At 38.8% G+C, this 20,005-nt stretch overlaps 1 protein-coding gene across 12 annotated transcripts; it reads right to left on the bottom strand.

Annotated features, from left to right (window-relative positions):
- Positions 1 to 6,109: 6,109 nt before the first annotated feature.
- Positions 6,110 to 19,483, bottom strand: RAD51AP2 (RAD51 associated protein 2). Of its 12 annotated transcripts, none has more exons than XM_077926430.1 (6): positions 19,367 to 19,483; positions 15,966 to 16,210; positions 11,948 to 14,760; positions 11,271 to 11,372; positions 10,150 to 10,200; positions 6,110 to 8,106 (listed from the first exon to the last, which is right to left on the bottom strand). In XM_077926430.1, the coding sequence occupies exons 3-6, from the start codon at positions 14,721 to 14,723 to the stop codon at positions 7,988 to 7,990; spliced, it is 3,048 nt and encodes a 1,015-aa protein (XP_077782556.1). In that variant the 5' UTR covers positions 14,724 to 14,760; positions 15,966 to 16,210; positions 19,367 to 19,483; the 3' UTR covers positions 6,110 to 7,987. The 12 variants fall into 12 exon arrangements, with proteins under 12 accessions (XP_077782556.1, XP_077782560.1, XP_077782555.1 ...); XM_077926434.1 differs by having other exon boundaries at positions 11,948 to 14,755; positions 16,119 to 16,210; XM_077926429.1 differs by lacking the exon at positions 19,367 to 19,483 and adding an exon at positions 18,639 to 18,795.
- Between the last annotated feature and the right edge of the window lie 522 nt (positions 19,484 to 20,005).

The following is a 20,005-nucleotide window of genomic DNA, read 5'->3' as shown; positions in this document are numbered from 1 at the left end:
ATGGTATGCAAATTTAAACAATTAATAATAACAATGTAAAGTAAAGGTAAAGGGACCCCTTACCATTAGGTCCAGTCATGACCGACTCTGGGTTTGCGGTGCTCATCTCGCTTTATTGGCCGAGGGAGCCGGCGTACAGCTTCCGGGTCACATGGCCAGCATGACTGAGCCGCCTCTGGCAAACCAGAGCAGCGCACGGAAACGCCATTTACCTTCCCACTGGAGCGGTACCTATTTATCTACTTGCACTGGCGTGCTTTCCAACTGCTAGGTTGGCAGGAGCAGGGACCGAGCAACGGGAGCTCACCCTGTCGCAGGGATTCGAACTGCCGACCTTCGGATCGGCAAGTCCTAGGCTCTGTGGTTTAACCCACCTGTGTCCCCCCCAATAACAATGTATGTTAGTACAATTTTAGAGAAATACACTGTTTGTAGTCATCTAAATATTCCCATGCCTTGTAGCATTGTAACCTATTCTCATTCTTTTCTATTGGAACATTAAAAGTCTGTTGCTATGTAGCTAGAAAGGTGGGAAACAGTGGCAAGGTAGATCTTCCAATTTTATATTGTTGCTTGATGGAGATCTAAATGAGAAGCAGGAAACTGAAGATAATTTTTCAGTATATTTTCTGCCTGCCACTTATAAAAATGTTCCCATTGAAATTGTAGTAGCTAGGAGGCCAATATTCACTCAGGGCTTGTCCTCAGTTGAGTATTACTTAGCTGTTAATCCACTATTTCTGCTTGCATTAGAATTTGTTTTTGAGGAGGTGGTTTAGTCCTCCCCTTTTATTGCAAGTAGGTGTTCCGTTTTGTTCATCCCCACTTTTCTAATTTGTTGATTCTTTTATGCAGTGCCGTTTTTCTAGAAAAAACGGTGCTGGAACTCACCATGAACACTTCCCTCGTTCTTTTAGAACGGCAATGGCACTCGCCTGAGAGGTGCTGGAACTGAGTTTTTTAAGCAAGTTCTGGCTGAAAAAAGCTATGATTTCATGCTAGCTAAGTACCATCAGGGCATGTGCACAGTTAGTTTAAATGCACACCTTTTTTTTTAAAACAGCCTTTCTGTGCAATGTATAGCAGCAGTTACAGCTTGAACAGGCATAGATCAAATACAGTGGTACCTCGGGTTACATACGCTTCAGGTTACATATGCTTCAGATTACACACTCCGCTAAACTAGAAGTAGTGCTTCAGGTTAAGAACTTTGCTTCAGGATAAGAACAGAAATTGGGCTCCGGCAGCGCAGCGGCAGCAGGAGGCCTAATTAGCTAAAGTGGTGCTTCAGGTTAAGAACAGTTTCAGGTTAAGTACGGACCTCCCGAACGAATGTGAATGAAGAAACTCGCCCTGTAATGGTCACAAGCACAGAGCAAGGACTGCTGTTGTTTCATTTGAGCAGTTGATATAATGCAGGTAGAAAACTCACCATTCTGACACTTGTTGTGAACATACCACATAGCACAGGCTGCGTTCTAACCATGGGGCTTGTGGACTCTCCTTACTTGGAGGTTTTTCAGCAGAGGTCAAGGGGCCATCTGTCATGGATGCTTTGGCTGTGATTCCTGCATTGCATGGGGTTGGACTAGATGACCCTTGCAATTCTATGGTCCTAAGGAAGGCGTTAAAACATTTCAACTTTTGTTGTTTAAAACAACTAGACTTGCAGCACGCACAGGGTTTGATCAGCGAGTCAGATTTCAGTTGGAAAGGCTTCGGTGCACAGAGCATTAATGAGGCCTTGAAACATCTGCCGTAAGAGCTGGAAATCAGAAAGCGTTCCCTTGCAAAGGTGACCAAAGGGCTACTCTAGAATCTGCTTTAGTGAATGAATTTGTTTGACCGCAGTGATACATTACAAGGTCAGACACAAAGGGTGGTCCAAAACTTTCACTGCTTAATAAGAATGTGCACTACAGTACTGAAAAATAAGTTTCCAGGGTAGAAGATTAATCACTTTTCAGGTCAGCATTCAAGCACTCCCCAGCAACTCTTAGCCTGTATTCATTACCTGCATTTCAGCAGGTATATTAAAGCCAATGGCCTTATTCTTCCATATATTTAGTGAGTTCCCTTCACTGGCACAGATTTCCTTTCTTTCTTTTTCTTCCAGTTTGGCTTCTAGTCTTCTACCAGGAACAACAGCTCTCCTGCTTTCTTATAATCTATTTCTGACCTTATCTGAAAAGCTTCCTTCTGCCTTCCTCAAATGAAAATGTGACGTCTTGTAAATTATGTTGTTCAGCCATCCTGACACATTATTTTAATGCTGACCTTTGTAAAAATCCAGTGAATGAATATTAACAAGCCTCCCTCTATCAGAAAATTAATTTAACAGCATGCATAGTTATTGTGAGCATCCCTTGGCAGCGGTGATAAAATGTTTAGAGTGGGAACAGAAATGCAAACATGGTATGATGGTGCTACGTAGCAGCAGCTGGAAATGTTTGCCCTATGCTGTTGCTTTTGGTAGCTTGTCATGTTTCTGGGAAGTGCCCCTATAATCAATATCACCACCGTTAAGGAAAGGACTTAAGATCTGATCTGGAAGCTTGAATGATCTCCAGCATACATAATTACTTGATCAAACACAGTACTGTATAGGCACATCCAAAAGAGACACCATTCTAGAATGTTTCCACAAGGAAATAAGGTACAGTAGTTTGAAATTCAGTTTGATCCGAGATACAGGGCATGAAAACACATGAGGTGGTCTAAGTGTCCAAATATGGCATCTCCTGTTACAATGGGTTAGTTTGGAAAATATCATCTGGAGAACTTGCCAACAACAGTCCTTGAGACATATAACTTACATTTAAGGCTCTAAACCCCATCGTAGAAACAAATGTCTACAAATACCAGCATAGCCTTGCAATTGCTTTGATTTATTTTGTTGCAGTGGGGAAATCACTTACATCACTTTTTAATTTTAATTTGGAAACTCATTGAAAGGCTATTTTACTAAACTCCTTTAATATAGAGTGATAGACCAATTCAGAAAGTTTCTTATTTCACAACTTTTTTTTTTAGTTTTACTCACTATAGCCCTTTAAAGAGCCCTCCCCATTGCCAAATAGCTAAGAAAGTTAATACAATTTTTTCACTTGACACAGTTACAGGGGCAGATAATAGAATGATTTGCTTCCATCTATGATCTTGCTCTTTATCCAAAAAGCTCTCCTGCAATTTTTGCAGTTTCTTCTACAGTTTTGCAGTTTCTTCTAGAGCTTGGCCTTACAAACACATGGGCTAGGATTATTTAATCTTAGTAACTAACCCTTATCTTTATTATTTGCCTCCTTCCTGCAATTACATGGACAGATTTTCTTGGTAACATTTTCTGGCCTAGCAGGAGCTCAAGTGGATCCATTATCTATTCCAGTCCCATTTCTCTTTGCAGACATTTGTTACAATTTATTGCTTGTTAAATCTTAAAGCTGCATTTTTATCACTCTCTTATGAAAAATTTGCAACAATTTATTAATTACTATCATTCATACAAAATGAATGCAGAATTACTGCTGCTAGCTATTGAAATCGCATAACTCGATAACTCATAAATTTTAAACAGTCCCATTAAAAAAATATTGGTGAAAATGTTGTGTGTGTGTGTAAGTATACATAATACCACAGAAGGATTTTAAATTCTCATTCATATATTTCTTTATATGAGATAAGGAAATGTACAGAATTATTATATATGAATATTTAATGTAACTACCCATCCAACATTGAGAATGTTTAATATAAGCATCATTCATTTTAATTTATGTATGGCTATGCGGGTGGCGCTGTGGGTAAAAGCCTCAGCGCCTAGGGCTTGCTGATCGAAAGGTCGGCGGTTCGAATCCCCGCGGCAGGGTGCGCTCCCGTTGCTCGGTCCCAGCGCCTGCCAACCTAGCAGTTCGAAAGCACCCCCAGGTGCAAGTAGATAAATAGGGACCGCTTACTAGCGGGAAGGTAAACGGCGTTTCTGTGTGCGGCTCTGGCTCGCCAGAGCAGCGATGTCACGCTGGCCACATGACCCGGAAGTGTCTTCGGACAGCGCTGGCCCCCGGCCTCTTGAGTGAGATGGGCGCACAACCCCAGAGTCTGGCAAGACTGGCCCGTATGGGCAGGGGTACCTTTACCTTTTTATGCTACAAATGCACTCTTTCATCTAAAACTAGGATGAAATCTTCAGATGTATTTATCATAATAATTAAGGAGCCACATTGAACCAAAACCTGGGGGGGGGCTGTATTTTCTTCCCCCTAAGCTAGAACAGAATCTGAACTTTTATCTGAAAGTCTCTGGCCCAGAACAAACCTGCCAAATGCTCCATTTCCAATAAGATATATCCCACAATAAGTAGTCATGATCAATGGTTTTAAAAGAGAATCAGAAAAAATCATGGAAGATGAGGCTATTGATGCCTGCTAGCCACAGTGACTATGCTCTACCTCCATCGTCAAAGGCAATATGCCTTTCATTGCCTGTTGCTGGGAACTGCAAGAGGGAGAAATGCTGTTGTGCTCTGGTCCTGCATGTAGACTTCCCATTGACATCTGGCTGGCTGCTATAAGAGCAGGATCCTGGCCTAGATGGGCCTTTTTCTGGATCCAGTAAAGCTCTTCTTCTGTTCTTCCTCCCTCCTGAATGTTGCTGTGCGTGTTCTGGCTGAAGTCGTATGCTTCCTCCAAGCTCTCCCTGATGTCCCTTGAGTTCAGTACATTTGGAAAGAGAGGCAGTGAGGAGGGATCAGGGCAGAGGAAAGTTCAAAATGTATGAGTCGGTGATAGGGAAGCTTCCTGACTGTGTCATATTCCCAGTGGATTTAATGAGGGATACAGTCAGGTTTAGTGGTCAAGATCAGTCAGAACTGATCCAATTTTAAATCTGATTACTTTTGGATCTCTAGCAGATGCCTGGGAAATGAATCCAGTTCGATGGACCTTTTCGTTGGAACAAGGGAAACCTCCCATCGTTACTCACAAAATGTGAATGGTGTTTTGTAATTATTATGTTGAGGTTTTTTAAAAAATGGTTCACAAAGCAGAAACCTACTACCTAGCATTCAGAGAGGAGCAACATGGTGCAACGTCAGTGGCTGTTTCGTGTAGGAAAAACAACCTCATAACAAGCCAATTTGGAGCTAAAATGCAGCTGAGGGTGGGTAGCCAGGGGTCAGCAACCTTTTTCAGCAGGGGGCCAGTCCACCGTCCCTCAGACCATGTGGTGGGCCGAACTATATTGGGGGGGGGGGATGAATGAATTCCCATGCCCCACAAATAACCCAGAAATGCATTTTAAATAAAAGCACACATTCTACTCATGTAAAAACACGCTGATTCCCGGACCGTCCATGGGCCGGATTGAGAAGGCGATTGGGCCTCATCCGGCCCCCGGGCCTTAGGTTGCCTACCCCTGGTGGTTAGCCCTTTCTCCTGCCACTTTTCTAGTGAAAATGCCCCCAAGGTAACCCTCCCCCCATGAAAGTACCAGGTGTATGTTTGCAAGAATTAAATATATGCCTGGAACCCAGAAAGGATAGTTGTGGCAAGGTGGTCTGTAGGAACAGATTAAACATACTCCCTTTCTGCTGTCCCCACCCTGTTCCAAAGCTGTTTTTCCCTAAATGCAGTTGGGCTTGTGCTCCACCTGTTTGTGTGTAATGTGTAGCTCCACCTTCAGCCTTGTTTCCACAAAGTGAATGAGCATAATGTATATCTCTTGTGTCCCTCTTCCCACTGATGCCAGCAGTTTACACCCACAATTTACTGGCATAAAATCTAATGAGGAACAGAATATATAATAGATGCTTTATATAGAGGGTTTAGAGGGTTGCTATATTCTTCTGTTTCAGATGCCATTGTTGAAATCAAAAGGAAACATCCTGCCAAGGTCCAGAGATTCAAAAATAGCTTGTCGTTGCATAATTTGTCTTATGCAGCTGGTGTAATTTTGCATAATCCAATTCTCCTTTATCTAAAATTGATATTCAATCTGCAATTAAAGTTCTACATTCCAGTCCTGTTACATAGCTTAGGACTTGCTCTTTGTTAAATTACAAGTACCCAGATATTTGAAAACACTGAAGAAATAGAAAAGAATAGTTTAAATTGTTAAAATCCTTTATTTCGCTCTCAGATCTTAATTGGCTGTCTTATTTGGTGTTACCATTTTTTGCCATTGTGTTTTATTTTGGTTTTTGCTAATGTTTTATTTAAAAGACAAGTCAATCTGACTGAAAAAGAGAGTTAGGTAATATGAACAATTGCAGGCTCAGTTTCAACATAACGTGCTTACGCAAATAGGAAATTTCAATATCAACTTAGTGCAATAGCTACTAAAATGCTTATAAAAGGGCTTAATAACAAATATGTTTACTTTGAATTACCCATAACTCCAGAAAACATGTGAACATAGACACCATTAATCAACTGTTTTTCATAATTCCAGTGCTAACAGTTGGAAGTTGCATAACATGCTCTAGCTGAGACGCAGAGTTTAGGAATCACTCAGTAAACTGGTCTTAAACACAAAGCAAGGTAAAGTAAGACTATTTAGCTCCTATGTTTCAATGAGACAAACAATGTGATTGTTTTGGAACTGGGTTTGAAGTCATTGGTTCCCATCTAGTTAAAGTCACCTGTGCCTAATAGTGCACTCCTATTCATGTCTACTCAGAAGTAAGTCTCCTTTAGTTTAATGCAACTTACTTCTGAATATACATTTATGGGATTGCACTGCCTCACTAAAAACAACGGAATAAGTTACTCATTCACAACTAACTTTGGTCCAATTGCCTTTAGGATTTTATCACAGATAATACAATTGTTAACACAACTTTGGTGGCATGCTGTGGCAGGGAAAAGACTATCTATTAAGTTTCTGAGATTGGCAGCAGCTGGGAAGGGGAATGGGGTTGCCCATTATGTGAATGTTAATTGTTAATAGGAAGCAATTCTCTTTATTTGTCATTGGCTTTGAATATTCATGAATTGTCAGCTAAGCCACATATGCAACTAAATGTGTGATCCTTATACTAATGGCATGTGCAGTAAAACAACTCTATAGCACCCTGTCATCCCAAATTGAGATATTCTATTTATTTGGATTATAATAGCTCATGGAATGCCCAAAGGTGAGCAGGCAACAACCTTTATGAGAATTCTTATAAAATGGGGAATACACTGCTAAAACATTTGCCAGAATATGAAAAGTGGGAAAAGTGAATACAATCTTTTCCCCTTCCATTCTCAACTCTGTGACAGGTAGTAGCTCCAAACAACTATTTAGTTGTGCAGAGATTCTAATATGCACTAGCCATGCATATAGCCTAGTTTGTGCTGATCAAGACACAAGTTCTCTTAAGAAGAATATATGAATATAATAAATAAGGAAGGCTATGGGTTCTTATCCAATGAAGTCACTTCATTCTCACAAGGATGTCTGCTTATGCAACAAAGCTTTCCCCCCCTCTCCTCCTCCCCTGCACCCCCAAAACCTGTTCTGGGAGTTCCCCAACCCTCCAGAGCAGATTATGGGGGTCTCTGGGGATAAAAGAAAAAGTTATGTTGTGCAACAGGAAGTCCTTGTGTGAATGATATGACTTTAGACCATTATTGACCAGTGTATTCTATAATGAATTAAAGCTGATCTACATCATTAAAAATGGCTGATTATTTAATAAAATGCTATAAGCTGCTACATTTTGTTAGTGTACTTTAAGAAACAAGAATAGCTTAACCAAAGACAATGCATTTATCCAATGAATTTGCATCATATTAAATATTAAAGTTTAGAAATTTCACAGAATCCTTATATAAATAAATGCTGTAAAACTACATTATGAAGCACTCATATCTTAGTATATCATTGTACAGGACTTGTATTATTAAAACCTTTTAAACCAAAAAATATTTATAACATATATATAATGTACTAAAAACTGTAAATGGTTTTGGTTCAAAAAGTGCTTTTTAAAACATGGTATATTGAACTATTTCAAATATGGATGAAGTTGTTTTGGCTTAGCTTTCTTTGATAATCCAACTCTTAAAGGACCACGACATGTTTTAAGAGGCTGTACTCTTACAATTCCATCCAATAAAAAATCTCCTGTATAAAAAAAATGAAACTGCATTATGAAAACTGAAAGCACTTTGTATGTGTATCCCTGTCTCACCATAGTTTCTCATTATGAGAGTTTGAAGTTTTTCTTAGTCCAAGCCAAATCAAGGCTGCAGAATTATGAATACCACCCAGTGGCGTAGCGTGGGTTGTCAGCACCCGGGGCAAGGCAAGTAATTTGCACCCCCTAACCCGTGGATTTGCGCCCCCTAACCTGTGGATTTGCCCTAACCCCAGATGTTGCGCCCGGTGCGGCCGGCCCCCCCCCCTGCACCCCCCACGCTACGCCACTGATACCACCACAACAATAAATATATGTATATTTTGGTGTGCATCATGGGCATCTATTGTACAGTATCCAAGAGAAATAATACAATCTTCTTCTTCTTACCTAGATCAAATACTGATATTGTAATTTCCAACATTAATATTGTGGTGATAATTACAATTCTTACATACTATATGCATTAGTATATCTACAATATTATTATACATATACAGTCCAAGTTTCCTAAAGTAGCCAGTACATAAACAGATTCATGCAGCAATTCATATAACTGTACACAAACACTTATATTTACAAAATTGTGCTACGGAAATATAGTACTGCAGAGGGCTTAACTGTTCTACACGTATTATACATATAATGTGCCTATTGCTTCTGTATGATTTTGAATATAATTAGCCAGGCTTTCTCTTTTTAAAATAATAATAATAATAATAATAATAATAATAATAATAATAATTTATTTATTATTTATACCCCACCCATCTGGCTGAGATAATGCACAAATGACTCTGACATAAGCAATCATTCAAGAGGTGGTCCAACAACCACAATGCTCAATCAAGTCAGATCTGCCAAATTCCATGTATAAATTCATTTTAAAAGCATTCCTTCCCCCATCCTTAGATAGAAGAGGAAAATGGAATTTTAGCCCTCACTTCTCTGATTTTTCCTCCAGATCCCCCCATCCTTAGATAGAAGAGGAAAATGGAATTTTAGCCCTCACTTCTCTGATTTTTCCTCCAGATCCCCCATCCCACAGTTGCTTTTAGCTTCATGGGCAGAAAACCACAGGGGGGGAAGAGGAATGGAAGATGGGAATATGACACAGAGGAGAGCTGTCATCAGGAGAGGGTTGTTATCTGGCCCACAGTACTAATTAGGTGAGGCACAGGTCCCAGATTGGCACACAGTGCCCTCCCCCCCCAAAAAAAAAAAACCCACACTGACCTGCCCCACACAGTATGAGGCAGATTAATAATAATAATAATAATAATAATAATAATAATAATAGTTTGTACATACATATATACATACCCCACCCATCTGGCTGAGTTTCCCCAGCCTCTCTGGGAGGCTTCCAACAGAATATTAAAAACACGATAAAACACCTAACATTTAATACTTCCCTTTAGATGTCTTCTAAAAGTCAGGTAGTTGTTTATTTCCTAGACATCTGATGGGAGGGCATTCCACAGGGTGGGTGCCACTACCGAGAAGGCCCTCTGCCTGGTGACTACAATGATGTGAGGACAACGGAACTATTGGGAGCTTAAAGTTAACCTCCAATTGTTCCTATTCAAGCTGGGTTCACTGATGGAGCTGATCAGCTGATCTCTGCTTTCAGAAAGTCCTATTTTGATTGGGGGCACTAAGGAATCCCCTAGCCTAGCAGCTAAGAGGGCTCACTGTCAGTGCAAATCAACCAATTGATGTTGTCGGAGAGACCTGCTTTCTCTGTTTGCAGATGCAGTGTGAATCCAAACCACAGCTGCAAGCAGACTTCAAAAGGCTGAAATCACCAATCAGGGAACAGAATCTGGGCAGAGGAGCCCTCAGGCAGGGCTGCCCAATTATGAATAATGCTGATTACTTGATTATGTAGGCTATTTTTCTCCTGAAAAGTTTGTACTTTGGCTCATACTGTATTACATATCTAATGGAGGAGCAAATACAGTTGACCAAAATGTAGCAAAATAGAGAAGACATTAACCATTTTTATATTCACCCTATATATTTCGTACCTTTTTTGTCATTTCGGTGAGCAAAATATGCTTCATTTTCTACCATTGAACCTGGAACACAAACAAGACAAACAATCCCATATTGCAAAATGTCTACTTGCTGTGATTTACATTGAAAAATAAATATAAGGTAACAACTTTTCCTTTTCCCCCCTCTGTTTGTGTTTACTTAGAAGTAAGTCCCAGTGAACTCTGTGGGAATTACTTCTAAGTATAATATTTTATTAAGTTTAACAATAAAAATTCCAGAACAACAAACAGAAAAAAAAAGAATACAAACACAAGAAAAATATAAAAACACAAAAATACAAGGTTGCAAAATACAAAAATACAAACGTTTAACCTAGAAAAGAAAAAGAAGAAAAAAATACACAAAAAACAAAAATCCCTCTTTTTAAATTTCTCATCTTTGATTAACTTATTTTCCTGACTTCCTCACGCCTCCCTTTTTTGTATCCCTTTTTAAAAAATTGGTTCAGCAAATTCATATCCTATTAATTTATCCTTAATTATTTTCCCTCACATACTATAGCTTCGAATTTTCATCTATTATCAATCCAATCTTACATTTTACCTTGTTGCTAGAACCCCTTCATTTCATTTCAATGTCATCAACATTCAAAAATTTTACAATGTTTCTGTAAATAAATTTTAAATTTCCGCCATTCTTCTTCCACCGACTCTTCTCCCTGGTCTCGGATTCTGCCAGTCATTTCCGCCATTTCCATGTAGTCCATTACTTGCATCTGCCATTCTTCCAGAGTGGGTAAGTCTTGTGTCTTCCAATGCTTTGCGATGAGTATTCTTGCTGCTGATGTAGCGCACATAAAGAAAGTTCTGTCCTTCTTTGGCACCAATTGGCCAACTATGCCCGGGAGAAAGGCCTCTGGTTTCTTCTGGAAGGTATATTTAAATACCTTTTTCATTTCATTATATATCATCTCCCAGAAAGCCTTAATCCTTGGGCACGTCCACCAAAGGTGAAAGAATGTACCTTCAGTTTCTTTACATTTCCAACATTTATTATCGGGCAAATGATAGATTTTTGCAAGCTTGACTGGTGTCATTTACCACCTGTAACAACTTTTCCATGGTAAATAACTAAAATCAGAATAATTTACCTCTTTCATTTCTTAAACCACAGCTTCTTTCTTCCATAAATGTATGAGGCACAAATGCTGGGCTCCAAGTGAAAGGTTGTTTACAAGGAGAATCGCCATGTTCTTAAATGTAAAAAAATAAACTCACAATTAGTATTATATTTATTTTTTAAAGTTGAACTGGTGTTTTGCTCTAGCAAAACAGATGTTAGATAACCTGCCAGATAACCTTTTGATGCCTTTAACCAGTTATCAGGACCAGAAACAGCAGATTGAACCCCCGGACAGCTTCCCGGTCCCCAGTACCCTGACCCGGTCCACTCCTGATGCCTACACTTCATTCCCCTATATTTACCATATCTACTCAGAAGTAAAGACTACTGAATTACTCCCAAGTAAGTCGGGATGGGAATGCAACCTTAGTGTCACTCTGTGACCCTGTTGAAATCTTAAATGGTGTCCTTCAGCCAACTGACACTGCTGCCAGCTGTCACTTCTGCCAGGTAAGTTGGCCTGGGCCAATAGAAAATGGGTCCCACCAAAGCCCCTCAAGCCTGAAACCAGCCCTACTAGTTACTTTGAAAATGTCATCTGTATTAGCACATTCAGAAAGGTCTGACACATCCTTTTCCTCTTGATTCACATGCAACAGAAGGCCAATTCAACTATGTGATCATACTGCATAATAATATAGTTACCTTGAGAGGGTGCATAGAACATTTCTTCATCTGTTACACTCGAAGGACAGTGGTCATGTGGTACTTCTTGCTCTCCAGGACTTTTTATCACTGTGTTCTTAAATAAACTTTGTTCATTCTTAGTTGGCTTCATCCCAGTTGTATGCTTTACAATAGTACTGTTCACAGTACTACCAGTAGTGGTGAAGGTCGCATTCGCTTTATTTTCAAAAATATTTCTGGAGTCTTCATCTAGTATGCTGTCAGAATGATTAAATACAAGGGGATCTTTCTCCAAAAAAATTCTGTCCCCACATTTCCACATTTCTTTTTCCACATTTTCCTTACTAATTTCATTAAACATGAAAAGCTCTTCCAGTACCACATCAAATTGATTTTTCAGTTCAAACTCGTGTCTGCTTTTAATTTCAGAAGATAAATGCTTTTCTATGGCATCTTCAAAATGGCCTTGTTTCATTGTGCATGAAGTCATTTTTAATGTGTCTTTAGAACTAACCCTTTCCCCACATCCATAATTGAAACATAGCGTAGTTATATTCTGAGGTTGATTTCTTTTGCTTATATAACTCTGCTCAAAAGTTGAATTTTCTTTCTTATCCACATCTTTGGCATTTTGTTTCACAGACGTTAGCTCTGGATTATGTGTGCTGTTTAGTAAAATACTTTTTTGAAGCAATAAATTCAGATTTTCTACTTTTTTAACTATAGGATGTTTCAAGTTCTTAGAGATTCTAGAACTACAAACAGGGTATGGTAAAACACTATTATTATTTTCAAATACAAAGCCACTTAGTTTTCTTCTTTTTCCATGCAGGGAAATCTTGTAACTCTGAGCTTTGACACTCACTGGTCTATTTTGATCTATGCAAATATCATAAGAAACAGTTGAAGTAAAATACTGGTCACCATTATATTTGAGTACATTTCCAGAATTAAGGCCATTAACAGGGAAGTGCATGTTGTTGTCTTCACATGTGTGCCTTTGACTATTGTTGTTTATATCTTTGGGATACTTAGAATTTTTACTTTTGCTTTTCTGTTCCAAAAAAGGATTGCAACTTGTATATAACTGAGGGAGAACACAATTAGAAATCAATGTATCAGAGCCACTGCGAGTTGTTCTTTTATCAGGAACAAAATATCCTTTGCTATCTTTTTTATTATTTTCAACATTAAAGATCACATTTCCTATAAATGAAATTTCCTCTGAATCAGTACTGAGGCAAATTTGTTTATATGTGTCAAATGGATAAAAATTGACTTTCATTTCAGTAGAACCACAGTCTTCACAATTACCATTCCTTGTTTTGTTCATCATTGCTCTGCTACAAGTTCTTATATATTCTGGGACACGTTTGCTTTTGCTTGTTTGTGCTTTGCTATGTGCTCTTGGAATAAAATGAGAAGCTTTAAATTTTTTAACAGGAAAAGCATTGTTTTCATTGAAGAATTTTCCAGTTCTCTTTTGTATATTTGGTTCCATTGTACTCACCATTGGAAGATTTGATTGTTGAATACTGCACTTCCCAAATTTGAGTGGAGCTGAACTCAAATAGTTAAATAGTCTGAAGTTTGCTGGCAGGTTGTGCACTGTAGGACTACACAACCTTCCCCCCCATAAAGTAGAGCTGTGAAAATCATTCTCTGGGAAAATGTGTTTGTTAGAAATTATAAGTTGCCTTGCCATTTGTTCTTTTTCAATACCAACTACTGAAAAGCTACCATCTTCTACAGTATATCTGGAAAATTCAAAGTGTTCCATGGTACTGGTGCCATTGGAGATTTCCCTTTGTTGGGTATTGAGCAGAAAAAAATGGCTGAATATTGAGGCATTATTTTCAACTGCAGTGCTGCAATCATGTAAAAATAACTCAAAAGCAGCACATTTTACTAATTTGGTATTTACAGCTCCACAGCTTCTTGAATAAGATATATACATGTGCTTATATACTTTGTTCCTTCTTAAGTTAGTCTTTGCCAAGGCGTTTGTTTGCTTTTTGTGAAATAAAATATTTTCATCTTCACCCACAACATTTTTATATTCATATAAGAACGATCCAGTGTTTGATTTTCTTCCTTTCATGAAATTGCCAGCTAACAAACGTAGCAGTGGGATTTTGTCACTGATGCTTCTACCATCTGCAACTGGTTTGGGAATATGGTTTTGTTCTCCATGTACATGATGACAACCTGTGCCATTTTCATTAGTTTGAAATGCTGGCACATCTGTAAGTAAATATTCTAGTCTTACAACAATATTTTCTGCCAAGATGTCGTAAGAAACTGTATTTACTGATGGTAACTCAATCTCCTTTGAAATGTTGCCACTGTCTATTGATTTTTCTTTTTCTTTAGCAAAAATGGTCCAAGGTTTAGGTTTTGTGACCAATGAATTAATATTTTCATTAAATTCAGAACCAGAATCTTTTAAATTGCTACAGTAATCATTTTCAAGTGCCCATTTTTCTATGAATGGTGTATTTCCTAACAATCTGGAATGCAAATGGGCATTCATACAAAGTCTAAAATGTAGATCCTGTCTTAAGCTGGTTTTTGTGCTGTTTTTCTCTTGCAATTCCAAATCGTTTTGACTAAAATCCCAAGATCCTTCAAGAAAACCTAGATGTGTGTCTGGTGATTTCTTATCTGCATAGCATAAACTTTTTAGCAGCTGCCTCTGCTGATTTGAGCTCACTTGACTATCTGTTTTGAGTTTCTTTGGCCATGGTTCTTCCATCTCTTCTGATATGGATAGAAGTGTTTGTAAACTTTCCATGTTCAGTTCTGAGTAACAAAACTTGATGAGACCTGTTCTGAAATTTAAACCAACATAATTAAAATTATGCAAACTATTTGTGTATTTTAAGCATTAGCAACATACATTTAACAAAATGCATTTTGAGTAACATGGTGCTCTCTTATTCATGTTTATCATTTTTCCATATGAGACAATAGCAATGACATCATTTTCATTTGATCTTCAGCTACCATAGGAGTGTGCTAAAAGATGAAAAATATAATTACAGAGCTTTTAAAGAAAAGTACTAAACATAGTTACTTGGAATAAGAGGCCACACATTTAAAGTAAACTTATTTCCCCATAAATTTGCTTAGGGTCACAGCACTAGGCATGATTCATTTCTTGAAAAAAGAAAAAAACAATGATCAGTATTTCAGTCATTCAGCATGGTAGGCTTTACTTCTATGTTTACTTTTTTACATTTTAAAAACAGAAATATACAGTAGTTCCAGTGTGTTTTTTTAGGGGGGCACTAAAGGATATGCAGTAACAGCACATCTTTTTTGATGTTAAAAAGTGTGGCCCTTACTGTAACAACTTCATGGTGAGTATTGGCAGCTATTTTTCTCGGAAAAAAGCCCTGAGTGGTTCCACCACTATTCATGAAAATCTTAATTTAAGTTTGGAGTGCGGGATATCCCAAAGTACTCTCTAATGTGGAGAAAGCCATAGTTTTTTTGCAATAAACAGAGGACACAGCCACAAATAAAATGTTTTATGTGGTGTAAAGTGCAACATACAAATGTGACAATAGGTGGCATGAGTGAGCTACGCAAAATTCTATGTGTTTTTCAAAACTTCTTTTTCTTTTAAGCATTTCCACGGCGTTTTTTATATGCGTGTGGATTCCACCAGAGGAGGCCACACATAGTTCCTATATTGCAATAAAAATGGAAGAGAGTCTTCCTATTACTGATCGGTATAGCTACTATAGTAACATGGAGTGGGCTAGAACTGCATACCCCATGTAGATGGTAGTTAATAGCTCTTGGTCAGTGTGGGTTGAGAACATCACCAGCACACAATGGGCACTGTTAACTACTTTCTGAAAACATCCCCAAGTATATTTGCTTAATTCAAATGGGCCCTCTGGCTGATAGCGCTTTTAGCCATTCCCTGCATACTCCATCATGTGTCCCTACTTAATATAACCTGAAAGCGTGCTTCTTCCCATGCTAATCTAACCCACATTTTGAGACCAACAGAAGTTTCAGATACCTTCAGAAAGTCCTATTTCAGATACTTCCTCTATCAGAGGTGTAGTACTGAGGAATGGAAGAGAGGACTTTTTAGCTGGCTTTGGAACATCCTAGAGTAGCTTTCGTGGCACTGATGTTGAAGAATAGTATAAAAATGTTTTAAATACGTAACCTTTCACACAAATCAAGAGTTCAGGAATAACGGCGCTATTTCTCTTCAGTCACTACAAACTTCTGATCCTTCCTCTCTGCAGTTTTGTTTTGCTTTTAAAAAAGAGACATTAAAAAACATTTAATTGCATTGACTGGCTGAGGCATGCATTCTACAACGAAATAAAATGTCCTTGTACTGTAATAACGTCAAGCAAGACATACTAAAACCATACTGGGTTGGATTCAGAGTGTGTTGCATTTAGTTCTTGTTCAATTCAATTGTGCAAGTTAGCGGTGACTAATTTTTCACATCGATTGCAATGGCACATAGGCGCAACTGATCTGAAGCACAATCTTATGTGTGTTAATGGAAGTAAGCTTCATTTTCTTTTAACGGGTCTTACTCCCTAGTAAGTGTATTTAGGACTACTGCCTCAATCCTGACCTAGCTCATTGGTTATAAATGAATTTAATTAATTAATTAAGCATTAATATTCAGATAGCATTTTAAGAAGCGGTTTCTGTGAAATTATTTGACCCTGAATTCTGGTTCTTCTGATAACATTTGAAAAGTAAACTGCTTGTCTGAAAACGAAATGTAACGTTGTTGCACCACTATTTTTCTACTAAAAAAAAAATCTCAACAACATTTAGGGTGCCCTGGTTTTTACTTTTTGAAATACGGCAACTCTAGAACATCCACATTGTTATGTTACTGTGCTGAGGTAAAAAAAACAAGAGAGAAAGGAACAAGGGAATTCCGCCATGGGGTATTTGTTGTAACACCTTCACTGTTCTCTGGGCTTCCACAGATTCTTGTTGTTAGCAAATGCTACTTGTTGCAAAGGGTGGCCATATTTCAAAAAGTAAAATTCCTAACACCCGCAAAGTTCTTGAGCTTTATTTTTTAATTATTTTTTTTAGGAAGGCCGCAAAACGTCTGGGTTTTCCCTGACATTTTGCCGGTTTGGCACCCCCCCCCCGACACCATTTTTACGCCCGAAAACCAGGACATGGCAGGAATTTTCCTGACGTATGGCAAGCCTCTTGTTGCAGGATCTGGGGCAATTTAAACTAGCTGTCTCCTCAGCCAGCTCCTTCTCCGCCTCAGAGCTGAGGAATTCAGCTTCACCATGTACTACGTCTATAAGGGCAATGGTGCAGCCTCTGAAGCAAGAAGAACAGACCATGAATGAAACTCAATCCCCCTCAAAAAACCAAAAACTCAGTGGACAGATTCTGAGGAGGAACCTGCAAAAAATAACCTTTTCAGGCATCATAGCAATTTATTGTGATCACTTCTTGGTAGATGAGGCTAAGAGATTTGGAGTATGGTCCCCCCCCCCCTCTAATTGTGACAGTTCCTGAGTAATATAAAAAATAAGTAAATTCCTGAGTAATATAAATGTACCATGAAGATGCCCCCCCCCATTAGTTTGTGGACTAATCTTTTTTTCATGTAATGTGATTCTTTTTGCATATTTGTGTGCGTAGAAACTGAGATTGAATTACTTTGGAACTAAACTATCCCTTCCCTTTTTATACACAAAAGTCTACATGCCAATGGTTCAAAATTGAGGTGCTATTATAATGTCGAGTTTGCTTGGTTATTTATATAGTCTCTGAGAGCATACTTATACAAACAGAGTTGGTTAGAGATAAATATCTAGAAGTGCACAGGTAATCCTGGTGTTGTGGCGTACAGGAATTGTGACTTTTAGAAACCATGTGTACTCTGAGGCGGCAGTGCCCTTTCTGGACATAGACAGACTTTACGTCGGTCTTACAAAAAAACTTCCAACTTTTATGTTCCTTCAGACCCTTGACCCCCGTCCTCCCCAAGACTGGAAGTCATTACCTTTCATAGAAAACAATAGCCAGAAATGCAAGATGGCACCGCTAGCAGTGGTCGAGCAACACCTCGCCCACCCGAGGGGGGGGGGGTCAGCAAAAAGAGGGATTTTATTACTTCTAAGTGGAAGCCAAAATAAAAAAGGGGGGAAAGGGGGTGCATAAAAGGACCCTGAAAATCCGTCTCCAAGCAATGACTGCTCGGATTATTATTTCTCTGTGTTTCTACTGCCTCCAGCATGAGGACTCATTTAGGCGGGAAAACGTCGTGAGGCGTTTGGCGACACAGGAGGAGGGCCAGAAAATGGGGACTTCGCCCTAAGCTGCAATCCTGTACACAGTTACATGGGAGTTAATCCTATTTAACTCAGTGGGGCTCAAATTCAGATTAATGTGAAACGAAGGCTCTTGTCCCCCCGCCCTTCTGTTCGGAAAAAAATTAAGCGCAAGCACCATCATGGGGTGTGTGCGGAGGGTAATCTTCCCTCTTTCCTCACAAAGAGAAAAGTTGTGACAATTAAGCACCTGGTTTCTATGTAGTTGTTTTTAAATACAAATTTTATTTTTCTATTACGAACCCCCCCCCCCCCATGAATCATAAAACCTGACAGGAAGGACAAAAAAAGTTGGTATTCCCCCCCCCCCCAATAGTGACCCATTTTTCCTTCATGTTTTTAGCGTCTTTTACTTGGGAGTAATTCTCAGTGGGACTTCCCCCCAAAAAAGTGGGTAGAAGATGGCCGTTGCAGTTGAGGAGTTTCTCCTCCAATATTTCCCGCCTGGAAGAATCAGCTTGAAAGAAAGGCAGGCCTTTCGCTTTCCTTACATCTTCTCTGTCCGATTTGTTGAAGGGAAACATGGCTTAGGCTGCAAGCCTGTGTACACTTACTTGAGAGTAAACCACATTGGACCTCTGTGGGACTTACACCTGAGTAAACATTTATAGGATAGGGCTGACTGGGGATTTTGACCATGTTACTATTGCTCACAGTTCCAAAATATAAAGCTTCCCTGTTCTATTTTTTGCGCCCGTTTTATTTATCTTTCTACTTTTGTGCTTCACATCACAGTTTGAAAAGGGGGTGGGGGTGGAGCAGAGAGAACATGTTCATTTCTTTAAATTTAGTTTGGAACTCCCAAATCCCGGATTCAGCTGGTCCAGTATGTAATGTTTATTCACTTAAAACCAAAGATCATTGCATTAATCCTGAACAAATGGCATTCTGCTAAAATAAGTGCCCTCTGAATTTCATTAACAGTAAAAGCCATATCTAGCGCATGCCTGATCCTTTAGCGGCTCTCAGCAAAATGCTGTCTGTTTGGATCTGTTCGTGGCCACATTTTTAATTTATAATGTATTAATAATGAATACGTGGTTTTTTTCCCATATAATACAATTCTGCATTTTGCTATTACCAAAGGTATTGTACAAAGCAAGTGGTTAAGGTGTATGTCCTTAGAAACAGCTTAGTATCCAGTCGCAGAACCCCTAAAGGCTTTTTGCTGACCTAAGTGAATTAAAGAGGCTGTACCGCTAAATATGTGTGCTAAATATGTATAATGTACAGATCGAAAGCTGTGGTCTCCTGGAAATGATGGGCTGTAAGTGAGATCCTCTTAATTTTCAGATCTCATGGCCAATAGTCATGGTCAGGGATGGTGGAAATTGGGAGTCCAACATTTGGTGGGTCATATTAGAGAGGGCAGGATAGAAACATTTTAATAAATTATACAGGGCAGGATAGAAATGTTTTAATAAATTGTACAGGGCAGGATAGAAATATTTTAATAAATTAATAAAGCTAGATCAAGGAATACCCACAAGCTGCATACATGCCGTTCCCATCAACAATCTTTATTGTTGTATGAATTTTGTGGTTTTTCATAAAACACTCTTAAATTTGGATCATTCCTCCGCAAAACAAATACCACTTTGGAAGGCAGGGCAGGATATAAATTCAACAAATAAATATCACAGGGATTCTAGAAAGAAATGAAACCTGCATGAAAAAGCATTCTATGTAGCAATGCAAATCAAACTAAGCAGGATTGTAA

Source organism: Podarcis muralis, chromosome 3, assembly GCF_964188315.1.
Source record: "Podarcis muralis chromosome 3, rPodMur119.hap1.1, whole genome shotgun sequence".
Lineage (NCBI taxonomy): Eukaryota > Metazoa > Chordata > Lepidosauria > Squamata > Lacertidae > Podarcis > Podarcis muralis.
Note: the sequence above shows the minus strand (reverse complement) of the source record. Positions and strands in the feature narration are given on the sequence as shown.